Raw genomic sequence first — 21095 nt, forward strand, 5'->3', positions numbered from 1 at the left:
CTTAAAGGCACACCAGTGCCCTGTCTCCTCCCTTCTCCCAACCCAATGATAGCTGTATCTCCATTGAATCTTGTCCCTTTTGAAAGTTCATTTGGTGAGAAGTCTTTCTTGCCTTATATATTGTAATACTGAAATTGAATATTACAAATACACCTCTACCTCAATATAACGCTGTCCCCAGGAGCCAAAAAATCTTACCGCGTTATAGGTGAAACCGCGTTATATCGAACTTGCTTTGATCCGACGGAGTGCGCAGCCCCCCCCCCCCGGAGCACTGCTTTACCGCATTATATCCGAATTTGTTTATATCGGGTCATGTTATATCAAGGTAGCGGTGTATAAAGAAGAAATTAATATTTTAATTACTAAATTCTTATGAAAGCTCTTTTACAATCACTAATGTAGTCTCCTTGACACCCAGTGTTCTGTATATCACTCTTCAGCAGTACGGTGATGTCAATCAAAGACTTAAACATGAAGACCTTCCTCAAAAACGTTATTATTTCATCTTCAAACACAACACAAACCTTTCAATCGATCTATCGATAGGCCAAAACATGTACGTATAAAGATACATTAGCAAAACAGATGCAGATTTGTAAATATATTTTATACCCTCATTTTCTTGTTTGTGTTAGGAATCTTTAGAAATGCTTAAATGGATTTCATGACCAGGTGAAGTCTTTAATGAGTATCAGTCGTGGTAGGCTGATGAGTTTTGACCTTGGAGTGTAATGGTATGAGTCTTACCTGACAAATAGCGTCGACTGAGTATATAACCTATGCTTTGCATTTTATTTAAAAATAAGATAATATTGTTTCTTCTATTTGCTTCCTAGCTGTAACATAAAAAGTGATATTAATAACCATCTAATCTATCTATCCCTAGATAATTATGTATAGTATTTCTACCACTACATTTATAGTGGACTACATTGAGATGAATAGATTCCTTCCAGAAGAGAATGACCTTTCAATGACTCAGACAGTATTTTTCAAAATGGCTTTACAAGTAAGTGGTGAAATATTGCATATATCTTAATTGAGAGGATACAGCCTATTAACTTACAGAACATTTTATTTTTTTAAATGATAATCAGAATGATTTCAAACACAAATATTTTCTTCCCAGCCAGGAACTATTGTTATTTAATGTAAGATGCCATTTGTTTGATCCACAAAGAATTTTATTTAAAAACGTATTCAACGAAATGGAGTCATTGCCAGGTCTTACATTATGTAGCAAAACTTGCTTTTAAAGACAAAAATGTTACCATCTCAAAAAAATTGATTTGCTGCAATATTTTTGGCTAGTCTTGTTTTTGAAACTACTTTGCACAGATAGAAGCTATGGGCCAAATTTAGCTCTGATGTAATCAAAGTAAATGCCACTGAAGCCAACTATTAGTATATATTCTTGACACATTGCAGCTGCAGGTGTCTTTACAATGTGTACTTTGATTGATCTGAGTTTTATTTCCTGATCTCGATGTTTAGGGGACTGTGGATTAGGGGCATTCTGGAAGAAGTTGGATGGAGGATTACAGTGATAAATGAACCAGACAGAGCTAAGAATGACTGATTTCTATATAGGGAAGTCTTCAATGCTACTACAACTTTTACAACTTACCATCCCTTTTAGGTAAGGAAATGAGAGACAGAGGTTCCATTATAATAATCTGAGCTAAGATTTTATCAGATCTCATATGATAATTAGGCCCACATCTGGTCAATGCTTGGATGGGCGATCAGCAAAGAAAACCCTGATGCTGGAGGAGTTAGAAATTCAGTAGGTGGGACCATCCTTACAAACTATACTGAACCAATGCTCCAGCAGAGTGACAGTGGGAACTGTGTTTTAAACTGAGTCCTGACCATTAGACATCATATACCTCATAGTACTGTTTGCAAGAGTAGGGGTGTTCATCGCAGAATCCTGTCCAAATTCCAGTGTAGGGAACTACATTCTGCTTACCTAACTTCCTCTGTTTATTTGACCTGGAAAACTGAGCTTTCATTTCCCCTATTAAAAAAATCTGTGAATTGTTGCTGGAGCGGGATGGTGGTTGCATTCTATCACACAGGTGGTTGACTTAGACTGGTGGGTTAATTTTTCTCTGTAAATATGACATCCTACAATGCCTTGATTCTTTTGAAAATCATTACATATATATAGATACAGATATATCTCATTATATGAGAATACAATTCATTATTTTCATTCAAAGCTGTGTGGGTAAAAAGCACTGGCAAAATGTGTTAAAGCTATTTTCTTATATTTTGAATGCGCAATCATTTTGTTACAAACACCTATAAAAAGTGACATGTAGTAACTAGTGTAGATTGGCAAAAAGTAGTGATGTTTATGGATGCTAATTAGCATACTTGCATGTTAAAGTTTGGGAGACGGAAATAAATCACATTCAATTACAAGAGCAAAGTATATCATGTTTTATAATCCTTAATATTTCTGGGAGCTACCATGTAAAAAGAAAAATGTCAGTGTCTGTCTGGTATACTCTTGATAGTCTGTTTTTCTAAAGCATGAGTAGGTTTTTTTCAATAAAAAAGTACAAATTAAAATGCTACACTTCATAGGATAATGTTTTTCTTAACAGCAGAATCAGATATTTGGAAATAGCACTTTCCATTGCTCCCTTACTTACAAAGTACAGAGGTCAAATTAAACTAAAGTGATTTTCATCTATTATCTATAAAACATGTATTTTGCTTTTCTGATATTTTCAGTGTCACATTAATAATATCTATATTGAAATGTAAGGGGTGAACTCTGTGGAAACCAGTTCACTTTAGCCTCAAAGGACAACAGTATTATTATTTAGCATTTAATTTATAGTTCTGTGGTTTTTGTTACCATTTATTAGAGAGATTTATGAGACTGTATGCATATATTTATGTAGGAAAAGTCCTATAAAATGTCTCAGACCTCTGAAGTGTATTCTTCACAGACCTTCAAAATGTATTCAAGTTTTAAAATGAACATTGCTGTAACAATCTTTATGCTTACAGTAAATATTTCTGGATAAAAAAAATCGGTGTGTGACGTTGCACTCCATATGTTTTATGGAAATATGCTTATGAGTGTGAATATGATGTAACTGGAATATGCTTTATGCAAAAGGTCTCTTGTAAGGTATCATTACAAAGGTTATAACCTACTGAATATATTCCTCCTATTTGTATGCATGTATTATTCTTGTATCTGAAGCTAAAAATATGAACTATAACTCTGAGGTCCTATTGTAATTTTGCAAAGTGTGGGCCATTAATGGTGGTTTAGAATCTTGGTGGCTCCCATTGACTAGGACAATTGGTTGTAAATGGCTCTGTTTACTTGCAAGCCTTTCTGTGTTTGTGTGAGCCAGCCCAGAAAGAATGGAGGCTGGGGTTTCACAGGACATGTGAACATGTTGCCTGATACTGGAATCCATCTTAAACCTGGTGCTTTTCCATTTAGAAGGAGGGGTGGGGACCCAGAGAGACAAAAGATAATCACCTTATGCCAAAGCTATAAAAGGGGGTGGAACAGAACAAAGGGGGGCCAGTCATGAGAAAACGCTGAGTTTCCACCTAACATGTCTGCTGAAACTAACAAGCACTGTGCCAGGGGAAAGGATTGGGCCCAGACTAGGAAGGAGTCTAGGCTGTGAAAGAAGCTTATTGGAACATCTCTGAGGGTGAGATTTTACTTGTAATCAGTTTCTTAATGTATTAGGCTTAGACATGCGTGTTTTGTTTTATTTTGCTTGGTGACTTACTTTGTTCTGTCTGTTATTACTTGAAACCACTTAAATCCTACTTTTTATTCTTAATGAAATTACTTTTGTTTATTATTGAACCCAGAGTAAGTGATTAATACCTGGGGGAGCAAACAGCTGTCCATATCTCTCTATCAATGTTAGAGAGGGTGGACAGTTTATGAGTTTACCCTGTATAAGCTTTATACAGAATAAAATGGATTTATTTGGGGTTTGGATCCCATTGGGAACTGGGTGTCTGGGTGCTGGAGATAGGAGACCAGCTGACTTTGGTTAAAGTCTGCAGCTTTTGGGGCATGGATGAGACCTGGGTCTGTGTTGCAGCAGGCTAGCGTGTCTGGGTTAACAAGGCAGGGTTCTGGAGTCCCAAGCTGGCAGGGAAAATGGGCTCAGAGGTAATCTCAGCATGTCAGGTGACAATCCCAAGGGGGTCTCTGTGACCGAACCCGTCATATTGTGTTAGATGTATTGTATGTGTGTTGCATATATGCATCCTGATCAAAAATGTGCAGATGGAGTTAGAAATGTTGTATATTTTGCATAGCCTTAATAGAAACAAATCCTATTATCAGATGTTCTTACCCAGTTACACAGATTGCAGCCCTGAAGAGAACCAGTGGATAGAGTTATTGTTATGGCTAAGGCTCTCACTTTCACAGGACTGTCATAAAAACTGACCAAAGGACCTAATGGCGCCTCCTTCTGAGTCTGAATCTGGGAGGCTTCGTTGTTAAAGAAAAAATAAATCTCAATTATTTGGACTCATAAACCTTTGTTTATTTAGATCTGAAAGAACTGGTTTTCTGAAATATATGATAGACTGAATCAATTTTTCCAAATAAAACTCAAAGGGTTCCCAACATCCTACTTTTACTACATTTTTCAGAAGGATAACCTCAATCTTCTATCCTCCTAGCTTCTATCTAGGTCAAGGGTTACAGCAGCCCTGAAAATGGCCATGGAGAACTGTGGAAACCTATTGAAGTTTGCCTGCTAAGAATCATGAGGGGAATCTCCTGACAAGAAAATTTGACCAACTCAAACTAGAATAAAATTCTCCAAGCAGACTTCACTGTACTAAAGGAATCAGAGTTTTAGATTATTAGTGGGTTATTAGCTAAAATCAGTCTCCATGGATTTTAGTTTGTTTGATTACAAGAACAAGCACAGGGTGCACTTTTAAAAGGTGTCTTGTGTAGCTTTGAACATGTCAAATACAGATTTTCAATATGACAAAAAATGTCCATGTTCAGTATACTTGTTTCACTGTTACGTTGGGTTATTGTTTTACTAGGAACAGTAAGCAGCGTTTCAAATGCTTTGTTTATACAGGCCTTTCAAGAGAGTTTAATAGTTATGCTTAATCACAACTTAAACAAACCTAGTTGTGGCTGAAGCTGGTTAGGGCCAAACTGTATTATAAACTAGATCTAAACCATGCTATAGTGCACCAACCAGGCTGGATCTTTTCTAATCATGTTAAAACCCAGTTGAGTCACAGCTGTTAGGCACTTTTGTTAAACTCAACTGAAGGCCCTGTGTAAAAGGGGTCAAAATCTGAGTGTACTGTTACAGAAATGGACAAAATGCTGGATATTAGTGTTAAAATTAGCATATATGTTTACAGCCTCATTTTGCTGAATATCCTCAACTCCCACTCCCATTGAAGTCAATGGGAGTTAAGGGTGCTCACAGGAGGTACACTGTAGGACAGATTATGTAATAGGTAAATATATTGGTTTTCCTTTATAATGCTACCATTCCTTTTGTATTTTATTTCAACAATGCAGGATAGTTAAGATAAAAACCTTTGTGACACATATTGAACCTGACACCAGTCATATAAGGACCTAATGTTGCTGGGCACGTGCACTGCAACTCTGTGCTCCTTTTAAAATTACAAGGTGAAACGCAAAAGTTTTTCTGCATGTTTTCTAATAAGGATCTTCTTGACTTCATCAAAAGGGTTCAGAGCTTTTTCTCTGAGTGAGCTGGAATTCTCTGTAATGAAAAATAGCAAATTATATTACTGTAAATTTCATGTAGTGTAAGTTTGGGATTTTTCTTTCCAGACTCAACAGCTTGTTAATGGATTTGTTTCTGCCTCAGAAGTTTATACCCCTAAAGTGAAAGAAGATTAACTGATCAGCAATCAAAAATCAGTTCGATGCTAACAGCAAAAAAGTGTGAAATTATGTCTTTGTCAGTTTTGTGAGAAGGAAAAATATTGTTTTTGTACAGAGCAAAACAAAAAAAGACATTCAAACAGCTTGTGGAAAGTCAGAGTAAACTGTTCCCTTTGACATCACTGTGAATTTTGCGAGAGCAAGCATAGCAAATATGGGCCTGTTGACTGATGCTTTGCAGTTATGTTAAGAAAAGGAAAAATACGAGTTTTCCATGAATTACCAGAAAAGCTATGATAATCTTTGCAAGAATTAAAGTAAGGAATACTATGTTTAGCAACGCACTAGCAACAACAAGTAACAGATACTTGAGTTAGCAAAATATAAAGTAAAGTAAATAAAAGATATTTGATTATGTAGCTGGAAAGTTAGAAAAATACTAAAAATAAGATATGTCTGTGAAAAAAGGAAACAATATAAATGAAACTGTAAACAAGTTCCATATAAACGTGTCAAGCTATAAGCAAATAACAGAACCAGACAGTATCAAAATCAGACTATTACTAGCTGCAAGGCATTCTCCAGATTGGGGTAACATATACCTTTCTGTTATGTGCTGAACAACAATTGCTTAATAAACTCAATCAAGCTGACTTATCTTAATTATGAACTAAATTCAAACTTATAAAACATATTTATTATTATCAATTCTTATCAATTGATTATTATTATTAGGTAACAGGCCTATAGGAGTTTAGAATGGGGGCAAATACTGTACCATAGAGGTTCTTGAACTGGGGTCTGCAGAAATAGTTCATTGGTCTCCAAAACACCACTTGTGTCTTTAGCAAGCTCTGTTAAGAAAAATGTGAATTAATGCTTTAAACATATGACTCGAATTGTAGCATTTAAGCAAAGCTGAAGGCTGAGACAATTTAGTTATTCCAGTTAAAACATTCTCAGGCTAGGTCTACACTACCCGCCTGAATCGGCGGGTAGAAATCGATCTCTCGGGGATCGAATTATTGCGTCTCGTCGGGACGCGACAATCGATCCCCGAATCGACGCGCTTACTCCACCAGCAGAGGTAGGAGTAAGCGCCGTCGACGGGGAGCCGCGGAGGTCGATTTTGCCGCCATCCACACAGCGGGGTAAGTCGGCTCCGATACGTCGAATTCAGCTACGCTATTAGCGTCGCTGAATTTGCGTATCTTAAATCGACCCCCCCCATAGTGAAGACCTGCCCTCGGATAGACCAGGCCTAAGGTATCAGCTCAGCTTCTTTTAGAAGCAGGCTGAGAAGAAGTAAGCCTAAGGGAATTTTAACTGGGTATAAGGGAGCCTAACTTCACTGCCTTACATATTACCTCTGAATTTGGCCTTAGAAGTCCTGATTCCCATAAGCAGCTGACAACACTGCATTGTAGGATGATGCCAATAAAGGGCCTGATACATCACCATGCAGTGACATTTTTATGTTGGCATAGCAGCTCCACTGATTTCAATGGAATCACAATGTTGTAAAACTAGTAACAGAGTGGCTGCATGTGTAAATATGTGGAAATATAGATATATAGACACATATTTACATGTATCTATTTATCTGACATACATGGATACCTACAAAAGTGGTGGAGATTCCCACATGAAAAATGATGGAATTTTGTGATAAATTGCATTTTTGTACACTTTTGCCTGCATTTGTTCACTAAGCTATTTCTACCACTCTAACATTTGAAACTTCTGAGAAGTTTCAAAATACCACCAAAAAACTCCAGAACAGCCTGTCACAAATATTTGTATTTCCCAACAGCGTATCCCTTTAAACTGGGAAATAGTCAACTCTGGACTAGTAACATATTCAAGGTCTTATACTGTATTTTGTGACCCATTAGGGCTAGAAATAGGAGTTCTATATTACTGGAAAGCTAGGAATCCCACTGACAAACATCCATTGTTTCTAGCCCTAGTTGGTCTTGAATTACTTGATATTTAAACTGTGATATTTTAAGTACGAAAAAAGCTATTTTAGAAACATCTAAAAATTATTAGAATTACAGCTATAACTTTCTTTTTTCTTGAAAGCCCAAACAGCCTATATGGTCAGTCCCCTGTACAGGTGGAGGGATAAGAAAGCTGGCACCAATACATTGTTAAAATTCCCTCTAAAAATATTTTTCAAAAGTTTTTTCCCCCCCTGTAAAATATGTAACATATGTGGAGACACTGATGGTGGGGGTTGGGCTGAATGTTTTACTGGCACATCTATGGGATAATCTTCTACACAACTCAGCCATGGCTTTCCCATTTGTGAACAATGAGACTCTTGCCAATAAAACCATACCATCATGCATTCTCTCTTTTGTGTATGTGTTTATAAATATGGACAGATAGATATACAGATGGACAGACATGCATTTGTGTGTATGTGCATATGTAATATATATAAGGCCCTTTGTTTTCAGATTTTACTGATTTTTACCTAAAATGTCCTGGGTTTTACAAAAGCTATTTGTTTTTTTACCTATTTTTACCTAATTTTGGACCACTTAAGTACCTGAAAATACTGATTATGTAAAGCAAATCCAATCCATTACATTAGGTAGATGTATTTATGTTAATAGTAAATTAGTCTAAGTGTATATGCAAGGCTGTCTGTTAAAGTAAGTCAATGCATTGGAAGATACACACATGTGCATGGATGTCAGTATGTGTATGTCAGCATTTGAGTCCTAAAAAAGGAAATGCCGGAACTCCCTGGATCAGATTTCCCATTCTGGAAGGAGTAATGGCGTCTTGGTAACCTGTTGCTTTTTTTGGTCCTTCCATCCCCCAATATTAATCCCATTATTTACCCAGAAAACTGTGAAGTTAATTGTTTGCACTGATTTTCATCCATTTTTAAATGCTTGTAATAACCCCAATAAATTCCCAGGAAATTGTAAACAAAATAAAAAACTGGAAAAGAGGGGCCTTGCATGTACGATAAGATGTTTCTGATGTATTATAATTGCTTCTTTATTGGCAATTATAATTACTGGGACAAATTTTCAGAACATCTAAGCTCTCGAATTTAGCTACTTCATTGTGTGTCTAAATGGGAACTCAGCTCTTTTGAAAATATTACCCATTATTTGTCTGGCACCATTAGTGTGCATGGAATTTTACAGACCCAGGGTGAAATTCCGGCCCCATTGAAGTCAATGGTAAAATCCAATTGACTTTAGTGAGGACCAGAGTTCACCCAAACTCTATGCACTCAGAAGTTTTTAATGAAAATGAAATGTATAACATCTATTTTTTAGACTGTATATACTGCAGGGCAGGAAAGTTGGCATTTAATGATAACTAACTGACTAACTAATAATAAAATGAGAATTCTCAACAGCCCTACTGTCTGATGCGGGAATCCTCCCTACAAAAAAGAAGAAAAGACATTTTGGGGGACAGGAGAGGGAAGAGGAGTGCTATTTACAACAAATTTTATGCAAATGTTTTTATTTCAATGGACTTGTGTGTAGCTTATTATTTATTTTATATATTTATAAATGGAGATATCCCATCTCCTAGATCTGGAAGGGACCTTGAAAGGTCATTGAGTCCAGCCCCCTGCCTTCACTAGCAGGACCAAGTCCTGATTTTGCCCCAGATCCCTAAGTGATCCCCTTAAGGATTGAACTCAGAACCCTGGGTTTAGCAGGCCAACGCTCAAACCACTGAGCTATTCCTCCCTCCCCCCCAAGGCTTCTGGCAGCTCTGCTTATAAGTAAAGAAGCAAACCAAACCAAACTCCAAATTAAAAAACTAGCTAAAAGCAACACACAATATGGACTATATTGGAAAGGAAATAAATAGAAATAAATTAATTGTGGTAGCTTTTGCTATTAATTTACACGAAGTGCTTAAAATATTCAAGTTAGTATGTCAAATAAAAATTAACAATGGTGCTATTGTATTACCTACATATACACACACATGCAAAACAACATATATACAATGTGTTGCTGTGTGTGTGTGTGTATATATAAAACAGCAGATGTTCCTGTTGTTTCTATCTGAGTTCTTACCCCGTTGCTGCATGGTATACTTACCAAAGAACTAATATAAGGAAGCATACTGCATTTTCATTATACATGTTTCCAATTGATACAACATATTCCATATAATTTGACTCAGTATTAGCAAATATGGCATTTTCTGTCAGCTATATATGTATTATAGGCTCTTCATTAAACTTTTTATAAAACTTACCCTTGATAGGCTATAGTATGTATATCGTCAAGTTGGCTTAAACCAAATGATGAGATATGATCCATTATTCTCATCTAAAAATTACTTGCCTTTTGAAAGTTCATGAAGCTGTTCTTAGTTATATGCTGCAGAATGTTGTGGTGAGGCAGAAATAAAAATACTATACCAAATAATATCACAATCAGCAAAGTACATGTGTCCTATACTTGCAAAAGATTTTCCAATTTTTTCCATTCCTATAAATGAAATTTAACCGAATGCTTTCTTTCTAAAAGCAGATTTGGCCTCCTCTTTTAGCCATGTATTCTGAGTGGTATACTTAAAATAGAGGCAGTTGTACTTGGTGGTTTTATGAATATAAAGATTAATGAATTTGTATAATTTGGGCATGCAAAGCATTTTTATCAGGCACATTCTATTCAGGGTAAGCAGTAAACCGTATATAAGGGTTGTGTCAAAGTTTACTGAATAGGGCCCTTGGTAGCTAATGTAACGTTTCTCCAACAAATCAAAGGTATTGTTCTATGCTCACATGAATATACAGTAGCCATTACCTTAAATTTAAAACTCACTATGAGCAGCAAACACACTGTAGGGATATGAAGGCCATATTGTATCAGTAGAGTCTGCAGAGATTTTCCTCATATGGCTTTGCATTGCTGAAATATATGTTGCAGTTGAAAGCTAAAGGGATTACTTTTGAATAGTCATCACAAAGGTTGATTATATTCGTATATCATTTAGCTGGACCCTGCAGGCTATTATTCCATTAGCTATGCTGGCCCCGCACTGTCAAAAAGTTGATCATACAATGTAAAAATGCTATGCATTCTCTTAAGCTATGTGAAGTGACTGAGAACCATACAGCAGTCTGATAAGAGTAGTGTACCCTTATACTGAAGGTAAAGGGTATTTAAAATAAATACCTGCAAAATGGAGGATAACTTGTCATAGTTGAAATAAACACATAATTTAGTTTACCATTTTAAATTGGTGCTATGTAATTTTTACTAGGTTAATCATACCAGTGAAAGAATATACAGTTATGAAACTGGTTGAAGTGTATTGTTTTTAATCTTCAAAAATCATATAGCTGACTGGAGGAGTTGTACCACAAATCACTGGTTTTGATCTAAATATTTGCCCCAAATTGCATTTTTAGTGAAAAATGTTTGCTGATTAGGGTCTCTCTCTCTTGCACACACACACACACTTTCACTGTTTAACACAAAGGAGATTTTTATCTCTAGTTTCCATTTTGCAGATGCTTTAATTTTATTTTACACTAAAACCTGAACATCACATGAGACTGAAAGCATCTTACTGTTCTGCCATTCAGTGTAAGCATGGAGTGTCTCTAGATTCTAACATAGGCAAAAGCTTCCATGGGGGAAACAATACAAATGAGCCAGGTTAGTGAATCACAGTATTTATTAAGCGTAGGTATTTTTAAGAGCCACATACGATAGAGATGAATTCTGAACATTAGAGATATTACGTGGTGGGGTAAGCAAGAAGATGGGAATTTACCCAGCTGGATTTTAGAATAAGTTTGTGGCTGAATATTTATTTTAATACAGTCAATTGTAGACCTGCCTGTGCATATTTCAGGCTTGGTGAGCAGGCAGAAAAAGAGAAACAACGGAGTCAGCTCAGTTAACTTAGCTTTCAGATCCTCCTAGGCCAATTTGTTAAAAGTAAAAATAAATAAATAAATAAATACAAGACCCTTAGGGATTCTGGCCTAGTTAGGAAGGAGACACCTCTACTTTCATTAGACAAAGTTGTTTAATTTAGATTGTAAAAATGCTTTATTTGGTTCTCTTTTGAGATTATGTATTATACGGGGCACTGAAGGAGTCTTTATGAGCACCGATGGGAGCTCTAAACAAATTACAGCAGGTATACTGAACAGGTAGGTTTATTTGATTAAAGGCTTAATAGTTTGGGGCAGGTTTATGAATTGGAAGCAGAACTTACTTTATGTTCTGTTAAATGTAGACACTCTTGAGACCACGAAAACTGTAAGGAAAGCACAATTTTTTTTTATTAGGATGGGAAGGCCTAATGGGATACAAATTTGTCCCTACTTGATAACTTCCTTTCCTCGTTTATGCATATATCCAACAGCCATCTGATAAGTTTCTCTCTTTCATGGTTGGGGAAGACATCAGACTTTTGGGCAACCTTGAAATCTTTCCAGTCCGTAATGATCCTGAAAACTACACATTAGTGTAGCATATAGTGAGATGACACCTTCACAAAAGCCACCTGTTGAATACTTAACTCTGAACGGGCTCTTCCTTAATATAGGTTGGATTGTTGGCTACAGATAGACAAAGAAAGGAAATTATCAGGTAAAAACAAAAGAGAAAGGATGATAGGACGGTCACTAGTGATCTGTGCAAACATAAATGAACATTAGTGACAAACAAGCGTTGGTCCTCAAAAACATTGATAGCTTTCTACAAGGTCCTCCTCATGGGGGAACTGGTCCTTCCATTAAAAAAAGATGCAGACAGTTTACTGTTATTATCCTAATCTTCAACCTCCTCACACTTCACCCAAATTATTCTCCTAAAATTTGAATACAGCATCTTATCTGTGGCTAGAGTCTATTCCCCTCCCCAAGTTTGGGAGAAGTCAAGAAAGAAATTTTTCAGATGTGATGCTTTGAGAATTTCCTATTCTTTCATTATTTCAACATTTTCCAGCAGCACAAAGCAATTTGAAAGTCAGCTAAACCAGCTGGTTGGGCTGGAGAATCCCAGGAGGCACAGAGCTGGCTTATTTTCACTCCAAGATTTTCAAAAATCACTAACGATTTCTGGGGTCAATTTTTGGGTGCCCCATGTGCGCTGTCTTCAAAGTCTCTGATTATCAGCAAGTGCTGAGTACCCATGTTCTGAAATTCAGGGCCCCTCTGAGGTGACTCAAGATGATGAAGATCTCATTAGTCATCACTAAATCTTTTAACTTTTGTTGTTGCTGAATTGTACTTTATTATCATCCTGATTTTCAAATGTAGTGATAGATTGTCCTGATTCAACATAAATGTCCTTGATTTTAGCTTTCTTTTGCTTTTTAATCTAGTGCTCTGTGCAGTCTCTTTGATAGTTTCCTATTCTGGAAAAATTATTCTATCGTTGTTTTGTAAAACGTGGCTCTGCAGTTTGCTAGCCTCTAAAGGCCTGCCTACTCTTCTATAGAATTATATGTACTTCTGCCTTTCAGCATCTCCAGTGACTACTTTGCCCAGTGGCTTTCAAACTGTTTGACATCTGGGTATTTGGAGGACACTATAAATTAGTGTGCTGCCTGGGAATTTGTCTTCCAAGATCTTAGCCAAAGGTATCTTCTGGGTACAGAAATCGAAGCCAGTGAAGCAAAGAAAAATTTAGCAATGCATCTGCTACAAAACAGGATGCCAGGGAGATGTTTTTGTAAGCTTTATATCTTTGAAGGAGTCTTACCATGAGTGCATCCATTCAGGCTAAGAGGGTATGGAAGAAGCAGAGAGAAGACAATGATTCTTTCAAAGCAGAGGCAGAATCCCTACAATTGAACTGTATCTGAGTTCTTTGGGGGGCAAGAAAGTTATCCTCTGCAGTGACCCACCTTTTCCTCTAAGATTCATGAATAGATTTCCCCCCTTCTCTGTGGAAGATGGACTTACCACCTTCACAGGACTGAGGCACTGGGTAGCTACTAGTTGTAGAAGTCTTGGCAGCAGGGAACAAACAGAACTGTGCTGCCAGGAACCTGAAGAGGAGTACAGGAGAACCTGCCTCAACTCTCCCAATGATGACAGCCTTCACTGCCTATTTGTTACATTTTCAAACAAGCACCTAGATTCACAGATTTCAAGGCCAGAAGGGACCATTTTGATAATCTAGTCTGACCTCTTGTATAACACAGGCCTTAGAATTTCCCCCCAAATTATTCCTAAAGCATATATTTTAGAAAAACATGCAATCTTGATTTAAAAATTGTCAGTGGTAGTACAGGAGAACCCACCACAACCTTGGTAAATTGTTCCAATGGTTAATTACTCACATTGTTAAAAATATACACCTTATTTCCAGTCTGAACTTGGTTAGCTTCAACTTCCAGCCATTGGATCATGTTATACCTTTCTCTGCTAGATTGATGAGCCTGTTATTAAATATTTGTTCTCCACGTAGATGCTTACTCACTGTAATCAAGTCATCCCTTAATCTTCTCTTTGTTAAGCTAAACAGATTGAGCTGTTTCTTCCATGCTGTCCCTTATGTATGGGAGGAGCTTTCTGTAAACATCTGCAAGCTATCTCATTATCCTCCTTCAAATCCCTCCTTAAAACTCTCCTTTGCCTTAAAGCCTACAAAACACTTAACAGTTAGGCAGCTAGTGTACTGAGACCACAGCTTATCAGGCACACTGGTACTGTCTCATTGTTTCCTTGTGCTTTCTCTGCCTCCATCTATCGGTTATCTCTTGTCTTACACTTAGATTGTAAATTTCACGTGGCAGACTGTCGTTTTGTTCTGTCTCTGTACAGTGCCTAGCACAATGGAGTCTTGGTCTGGTTCTATGGTCACACACACACACACACACTAATGATAAATGCTGGACTCCAAGAACCATGTTTGTGGCCAGTCCCTGCATCCTCCACCACCCAGACAGACCAATAGGTAAGAAACCTCTACATGGGCAAGTTTGCGGAGATTTCCACCTGAAAGATTCCCCTGGCTGATTTTCCGACCAGACAGTGAAATTAGACCCAATGCTCTTAATTAGACCTGACATTGCAGCATCTACTTTTAAAAAGATAGGTAAGTCCTTAGTTTAGTCTACTGGTACAGGATAGAAGTTTTGGGATTATCTATTTAGGCTTTGGGATTTAATGGGTCTATTCTTCCACATCAGGGTGGAGGTACATTGGTGGGACAGTGTGAGAAAGCTTACATTGTCACAGCCCATTTTTTCCTCTTTCTGTGGATAAAGAGAGGACTCCAGCCTTCCAACCAGCCAATCTAGATCTTTTTATGAGAAACAGATTAACATGAAAAAGATTACACTGAAAAATGGAAAAGGATGTTCTGTTTATTAGCAGTCAGCATGTGGTTTGTGAGTTACTGTAGAAAGTTACAGTACTTTAGAGATTTTTAAGAACATGTAAGCAAGCGATAGAATTTAAAAATGAACACTTTGCCAAAAATGTCCTCAACTGGTGTAAAATAGTGCAGCTGGACTGAAATCAATGGAACTACATCAGCTGAGGATCTGGCCTTCCATATGTTAAATTGTATCAAAAGAATTATTAGCTATTTAAAATGTATTATTCTAAAAATTAACATTTTCTTTGGATTATGCCATACAAATCATATTGTTTTCTCTAGAAACCTCCAGCAGGTGACTAAACATATTTATTTAATTTAAAATCAATGCCCACCCCTCACCACCATTCTCATACTATGGTAAGGACATCAGTATAGGAACTCATATAGAACAGTGTTAATGTGACAGATGTCTAATCAGCCTGGCTAAGGAAAGAAAACCCCTGCAGTCCCAAGAGGAAGGGACTGGCTGCGCTGCGGCCTTCCTCCCAGCCAGAAGTCACACAAAAATTGTTCCTGGGTGGACAGGAAATTAGTGGAAGGAGGAGAGACTTCTCCAACTCTACTTACTACCAGTGACTAGTGGAGGCAGGAGGGGCCTCTTGCCTGACTTGATTGCCTCCCTTTGGTGTATGTGAAACCTTCAGGGCACACAGCAGCCATTCTGCTGCAGTTGCTGCCCCAGCCTCCCTGTCCAATATTAGTTTGAACTTTATTTCCAAAAAACTGTATGTCTGACAGGTCACCAGTTTTGGGGATCAGGAAGGGATTTCTCCTTTGGGGCAATACTGGCAGAGTGTATCAGGACAAGATTAAGAGGATTCTGGTGAGTTTTTTCACCTTTCTTGCAGTATCCTAGAGGCCTGGTTTTAGGTTAATAAAGAGTAAGGACGGGAGTTGTGAGTGAGTTTGTAATTTCCTTGCAACTTGTACCAGTGAGGGCAAAAGCCTCACAGGGGCGAATTCCAGAGGTAAACATGAGACCCAGGAGACAATTCATGAACTTTATTTGCCTGAATTTGCTTGAAGAAGGAAGGAAGACCTTAAGTCTTGAAGACCAAAGTATCCCTCTTGTGTATCCTTCCTCCTCCTTACAGGAAGAGGGCTAGTGGATTCAGAGGTGGGTTGAACTCTAGGGATTAGTTGAAGGGGACCAACTCTGAATATTTGTTATGCGCTATTGAGGGAATATTGGACTCAAAGAAATGCATGTTGTTTTTTGGGGGGTAACCCCCTTTGAAGTTAATATAGTTGCATTTTGAACTGGGCAAGAACTGGAGCTTCTAGCCCTTGAAAATTTTCTCGTTTATGAAAAAAAATGTGTTAGATTCAGAACAAAATGCTGGAAATGCAAAATTTCCTGTGGAATGTAAGCTTTCAAAAACCCTGCTTCTACCTCCTCTGTCTCCCAGGTAAGTTGCTGAGGAGCCTAGGATCCCAGGGTTCCTGGGTACATGAGCTGGTATGGGGCTGGATAGCTTGGGCTGTGGAGAAATGGCAGAGGTAGGTGTGAGCTGGCAAGAAACTAGGCAAGTTGCTGTTGGAACTTTGTCTGGCTTCTGTCAAAATTTTGTCATAATTGACATGTTCCTACGGAAGGTTTAGATTTTCATGAATTGGCATTTTCTGATGGAAAAATGGTCTGTTGGAAAATTTCTGATCAGCCATAGTTGCAGCTTTCTGCTTTAAAATCTATCCTGTGTCTGTTTCATTCTTCATCATGTCCTGATCAAACCATAATCTAACCCCATCCTGAAACTCACAAGGCAAACTAAAATTTAATTAAAGCTTCTTTCAAACATGTCTGCTCCTGCTTTGAGGTTTGAGTGGCTCCTAGTCAGACTTCTTACAGCAGAAGTATGAATGTTTCACAGAGACAAATCTTGAAACTTGCCAGTCTCCCAATTGCAAAGTCCCATTCTGATCCCTGATCTGCAAACACATTTCTTAAAAATAAAACTAGCAATCTTACTTCTATTTCTTCTAGGTCCAGTTTAGATTTTACCCAATGCCAGATTAGGCACCAATTAACACAAATATTTCAGAAGCTGTACAACACTGAAGAATTAAAATTCTAGCCTCTGACAGTCCTCTTCCCAAGCTGAGTGATGTTCCCTTGTGCTGAACCCTGTTGACTGCTGTAGTGCAAGGCCAGGCTAATGTACTCAGTAATATCAACAGCAGTATCTCTTACATGCATCTTAAGCAATCACGTAAACTCAGTATGCACAAAAGGAGCAAGGTGGGTCACAAGCAGCCCTGCCTAGCAGACAGAAGTGAGTTAGCAAGCTTGGAAAGATTTATTTGCCTGACTCCAACTCTCTCTGGTGAACTGCTTGCTGTGTCTCTATCTAATTCTTAATCTTTGCTTCTCTATTTAATTTCTGGCTGCTTTGGAGACCAGTTGTAATGTAGCAGCTAAAAAAAAAATATCCACATGTACTCATGAGCCTCCCTGAAGACCACTAACTTGACATGTAGGCCATGACAGCTGAGCTTGGACTAGTAAGAAACCTAATCCAGGGTTTCCATCATGTCAGCTGTTGCCTTTATTTCATTACAGTTCGGCTCAGCCCCTAATGGATTCAGCTTCATAAAGTCAGAAAAAGAGGAAAAGAAAGCAATTTATTCATGTTTCACTAGAGCTCACTGAAGACATGAAATTTCTCTAAAAATGCAAATCATTTTGTGCCACACAAGTGAGACTGGGCAGCTAAAGCTCTTAGAGGACAGCTCTTTCCCAGGGCTAATGTTTTTATACCCAGTGATTGAATAAATCGATTCCTTTATTATAACATCTCCTTCACTCTTTTTCCCCCTAGAAGAATGTAACCAAGGGTAATAAAGCACCATTTTTTACCATTAAGACAATTGATTATGCTTGTTAATTTTGTTTTTAATCCCAGACATATCAAAATAAACACCATAAACACATGTAGCAGAAATCAATATAGATCTATTCAGCTCAGGTTGATAAAAGGAAGGATTTAGTAAGAATCCAAGATATAAAATGCTAATGTACAAACTAAGCCTTTACTTATGTAATACGCCTTTATACACACTCAGTATAAACCTGAAAAAACTATTTCAGAAGAGCAGAAATAGTATACTTGTGCTGCATCAAAAATGACCCCGTAAGACCCCTTTTACTGAGATAGCCAACGTATTTAATGTGAACATATGTTTTTAAAAGATTTCTTGTCTTATGTCCAGTCATTCTTGTTAATTCATGGGACAACATACTGCTGATGGGCTTTTTTATGTTATATGAAGCAAAAATTACATTTAACAAGTGTGAGGCTGGTCATAAAAAATAAATAAAACTACACTCTTAAAAGCCAGGAAATCACAAAGTGAGGCTATCAGTCATCCTTACAGAGCAAGGTGAGGACAATGTGAAATAAAATATATACATCTACACACAGACATTCCTAAAATGCCACTCATAATAGGTCTTGGCCATTACTTCACATACTCTGTGGATACCCTTTAGCAACACAATCTTTCTTGCCTAAGGGGAAGCCTCACTTTTGCTTCGATGAGATTTTTTTGCCATTGACCTCTATTTTCACAATAATGAAATTAGATAGTTTGAAGTTATTTTTAAGTTTCTGTGTTTTTTGGAGGAGTGGAAAGCAAGGGGCAATTTTAATTTTTCGGTGTTTTAATTGCAATGAGATGACTAGCTCAGAGCAGCAAGAGAGGAGTTCTGATAGCACTGGTGGAGATACAGCACAGTGACTCAGTCCATCTATTTTAAAATATCAGATCATCTTAGAGAGACAGGGACTGAATTAGGTGATTGAAACTGTAGTCCATTAGTCACACAACTGGTAAATAGTGACTTTTAAGGTCAGATTCTGCTCCTGGTTACATCTGTGGCAATCTGGATTAATTCCATTGACTTTAATGGAGTTGTTCAAATTGACAAGGGTGTAACAACAGATTTTGTTCTATAACACTGGTCTACAATTTGAGAAGTCATCTGCTTCAGAGATAAAATGTGCTATTTATTATGTATTTTGATGTGCTGAATTCAAATATGACAATTAAAACAACTGTTTGGCTACTGTTTCTAAAATATTTAAGTTTTTACATTTTATGTCTATGTATATTGTGTAGATAGTAGAGTTTTAATCATAAATTGTAAACCTAGGTCTTTTCACGTGTTTATGGTTGCTTTACATGATAATATTTCACCTGTCCTGTTCATGTAACACTTTAAAAATCAGCAAAAGGGTTATATAAATAAAATTTATTATGAAACAAAAGGCAAAAAACTATTCTGTACATAGTTTAGTCCTATTCAGTGTCTACTTGGCGCTTCTTGGCTTGTCTCTTGTATTCATTAAATGGAGCATCTCTTGTCACTGTCCAGCAATAGTCTGCAAGCATTGATGGGCTCCATTTGCCCTGATAGCGTTTCTCCATTGTTGCAATGTCCTGGTGAAATCGCTCGCCGTGCTCGTCGCTCACTGCTCCACAGTTCGGTGGAAAAAAATCTAGATGAGAGTGCAAAAAATCTATCTTTAGTGACATGTTGTAACCAAGGCTTTTGTATGCCTTGAGGAGGTTTTCCCATCAACAACCTGTAGTTGTCTGTCTTGTTGTTTCCGAGAAAATTTATTGCCACTATCTGGAAGGCTTTCCATGCCGTCTTTTCCTTGCCACACAGTGCATGGTCAAATGCATCATCTCGAAGAAGTTCATGAATCTGAGGACCAAAGACACCTTCCTTTATCTTAGCTTCACTTAACCTTGGAAATTTTCCATGGAGGTACTTGAAATCTGCTTGGGTTTTGTCAATGGGCTTGACAAAGTTCTTCATCAGACCCAGCTTGATGTGTAAGGGTGGTAACAAAAATCTTCCTTGATTCAACAAGTGGTGGATGCTGAACACTTTTCCTCCCAGGCTCCAATGACTGTCGGAGTGGCCAATCTTTCTTGATGTAGTGGGAATCTCTCGCACGACTATCCCATTCGCAGAGAAAACAGCAGTACTTTGTGTATCCAGTCTGCAGACCAAGCAAGAGAGCAACAACCTTCAAATTGCCACAAAGCTGCCACTTATGTTGGTCATAGTTTATGCACCTCAAAAGTTGTTTCATGTTGTCATAGGTTTCCTTCATATGGACTGCATGACCAACTGGAATTGATGGCAAAACATTGCCATTATGCAGGAAAACAGCTTTAAGACTCGTTTTCAATGAATCAATGAACAGTCTCCACTCATCTGGATCGTGAACAATGTTGAGGGCTGCCATCACACCATCGATGTTGTTGCAGGCTACAAGATCACCTTCCATGAAGAAGAATGGGACAAGATCCTTTTGACGGTCACGGAACATGGAAACCCTAACATCACCTGCCAGGAGATTCCACTGCTGTAGTCTGGAGACCAACAGCTCTGCCTTACTCTTGGGTAGTTCCAAATCCCTGACAAGGTCATTCAGTTCACCTTGTGTTATGAGGTGTGGTTCAGAGGTGGAGGATGGGAGAAAATGTGGGTCCTGTGACATTGATGGTTCAGGACCAGAAGTTTCATCCTCTTCCTCGTCTGACTCAAGTGAGAATGATTCTGGTGCATCAGGAACCGGCAGTCCTTCTCCGTGGGGTACTGGGCGTATAACTGATGGAATGTTTGGATAATGCACAGTCCACTTTTTCTTCTTTGACACACCTTTCCCAACTGGAGGCATCATGCAGAAGTAACAATTGCTGGTATGATGTTGGCTCTCTCCAAATCATTGGCACTGTAAAAGGCATAGATTTCCTTTTCCTGTTCAACCACTGGCGAAGATTTGTTGCACAAGTGTTGCAGCATATGTGTGGGGCCCACC

At 37.9% G+C, this 21095-nt stretch overlaps 1 protein-coding gene across 6 annotated transcripts in view; it reads right to left on the reverse strand.

Annotated features, from left to right (window-relative positions):
• Window positions 1-631: 631 nt before the first annotated feature.
• The window catches only part of TTC29 (tetratricopeptide repeat domain 29), a 219867-nt gene continuing 199403 nt past the window's right edge, over window positions 632-21095 (reverse strand). For all 6 annotated transcript variants that reach the window (XM_065596440.1, XM_065596439.1, XM_005284274.5 and 3 more), the window contains 2 exons: window positions 6684-6759; window positions 632-5780 (listed from right to left, as the gene is read on the reverse strand). In XM_065596440.1, coding sequence (XP_065452512.1) covers window position 5780; window positions 6684-6759 — 77 coding nt within the window. In that variant the 3' untranslated portion in view covers window positions 632-5779. The remainder of the gene's footprint in view (window positions 5781-6683; window positions 6760-21095) is intronic.

This window comes from Chrysemys picta, chromosome 5, assembly GCF_011386835.1.
Source record: "Chrysemys picta bellii isolate R12L10 chromosome 5, ASM1138683v2, whole genome shotgun sequence".
Classification (NCBI taxonomy): Eukaryota; Metazoa; Chordata; order Testudines; family Emydidae; genus Chrysemys; species Chrysemys picta.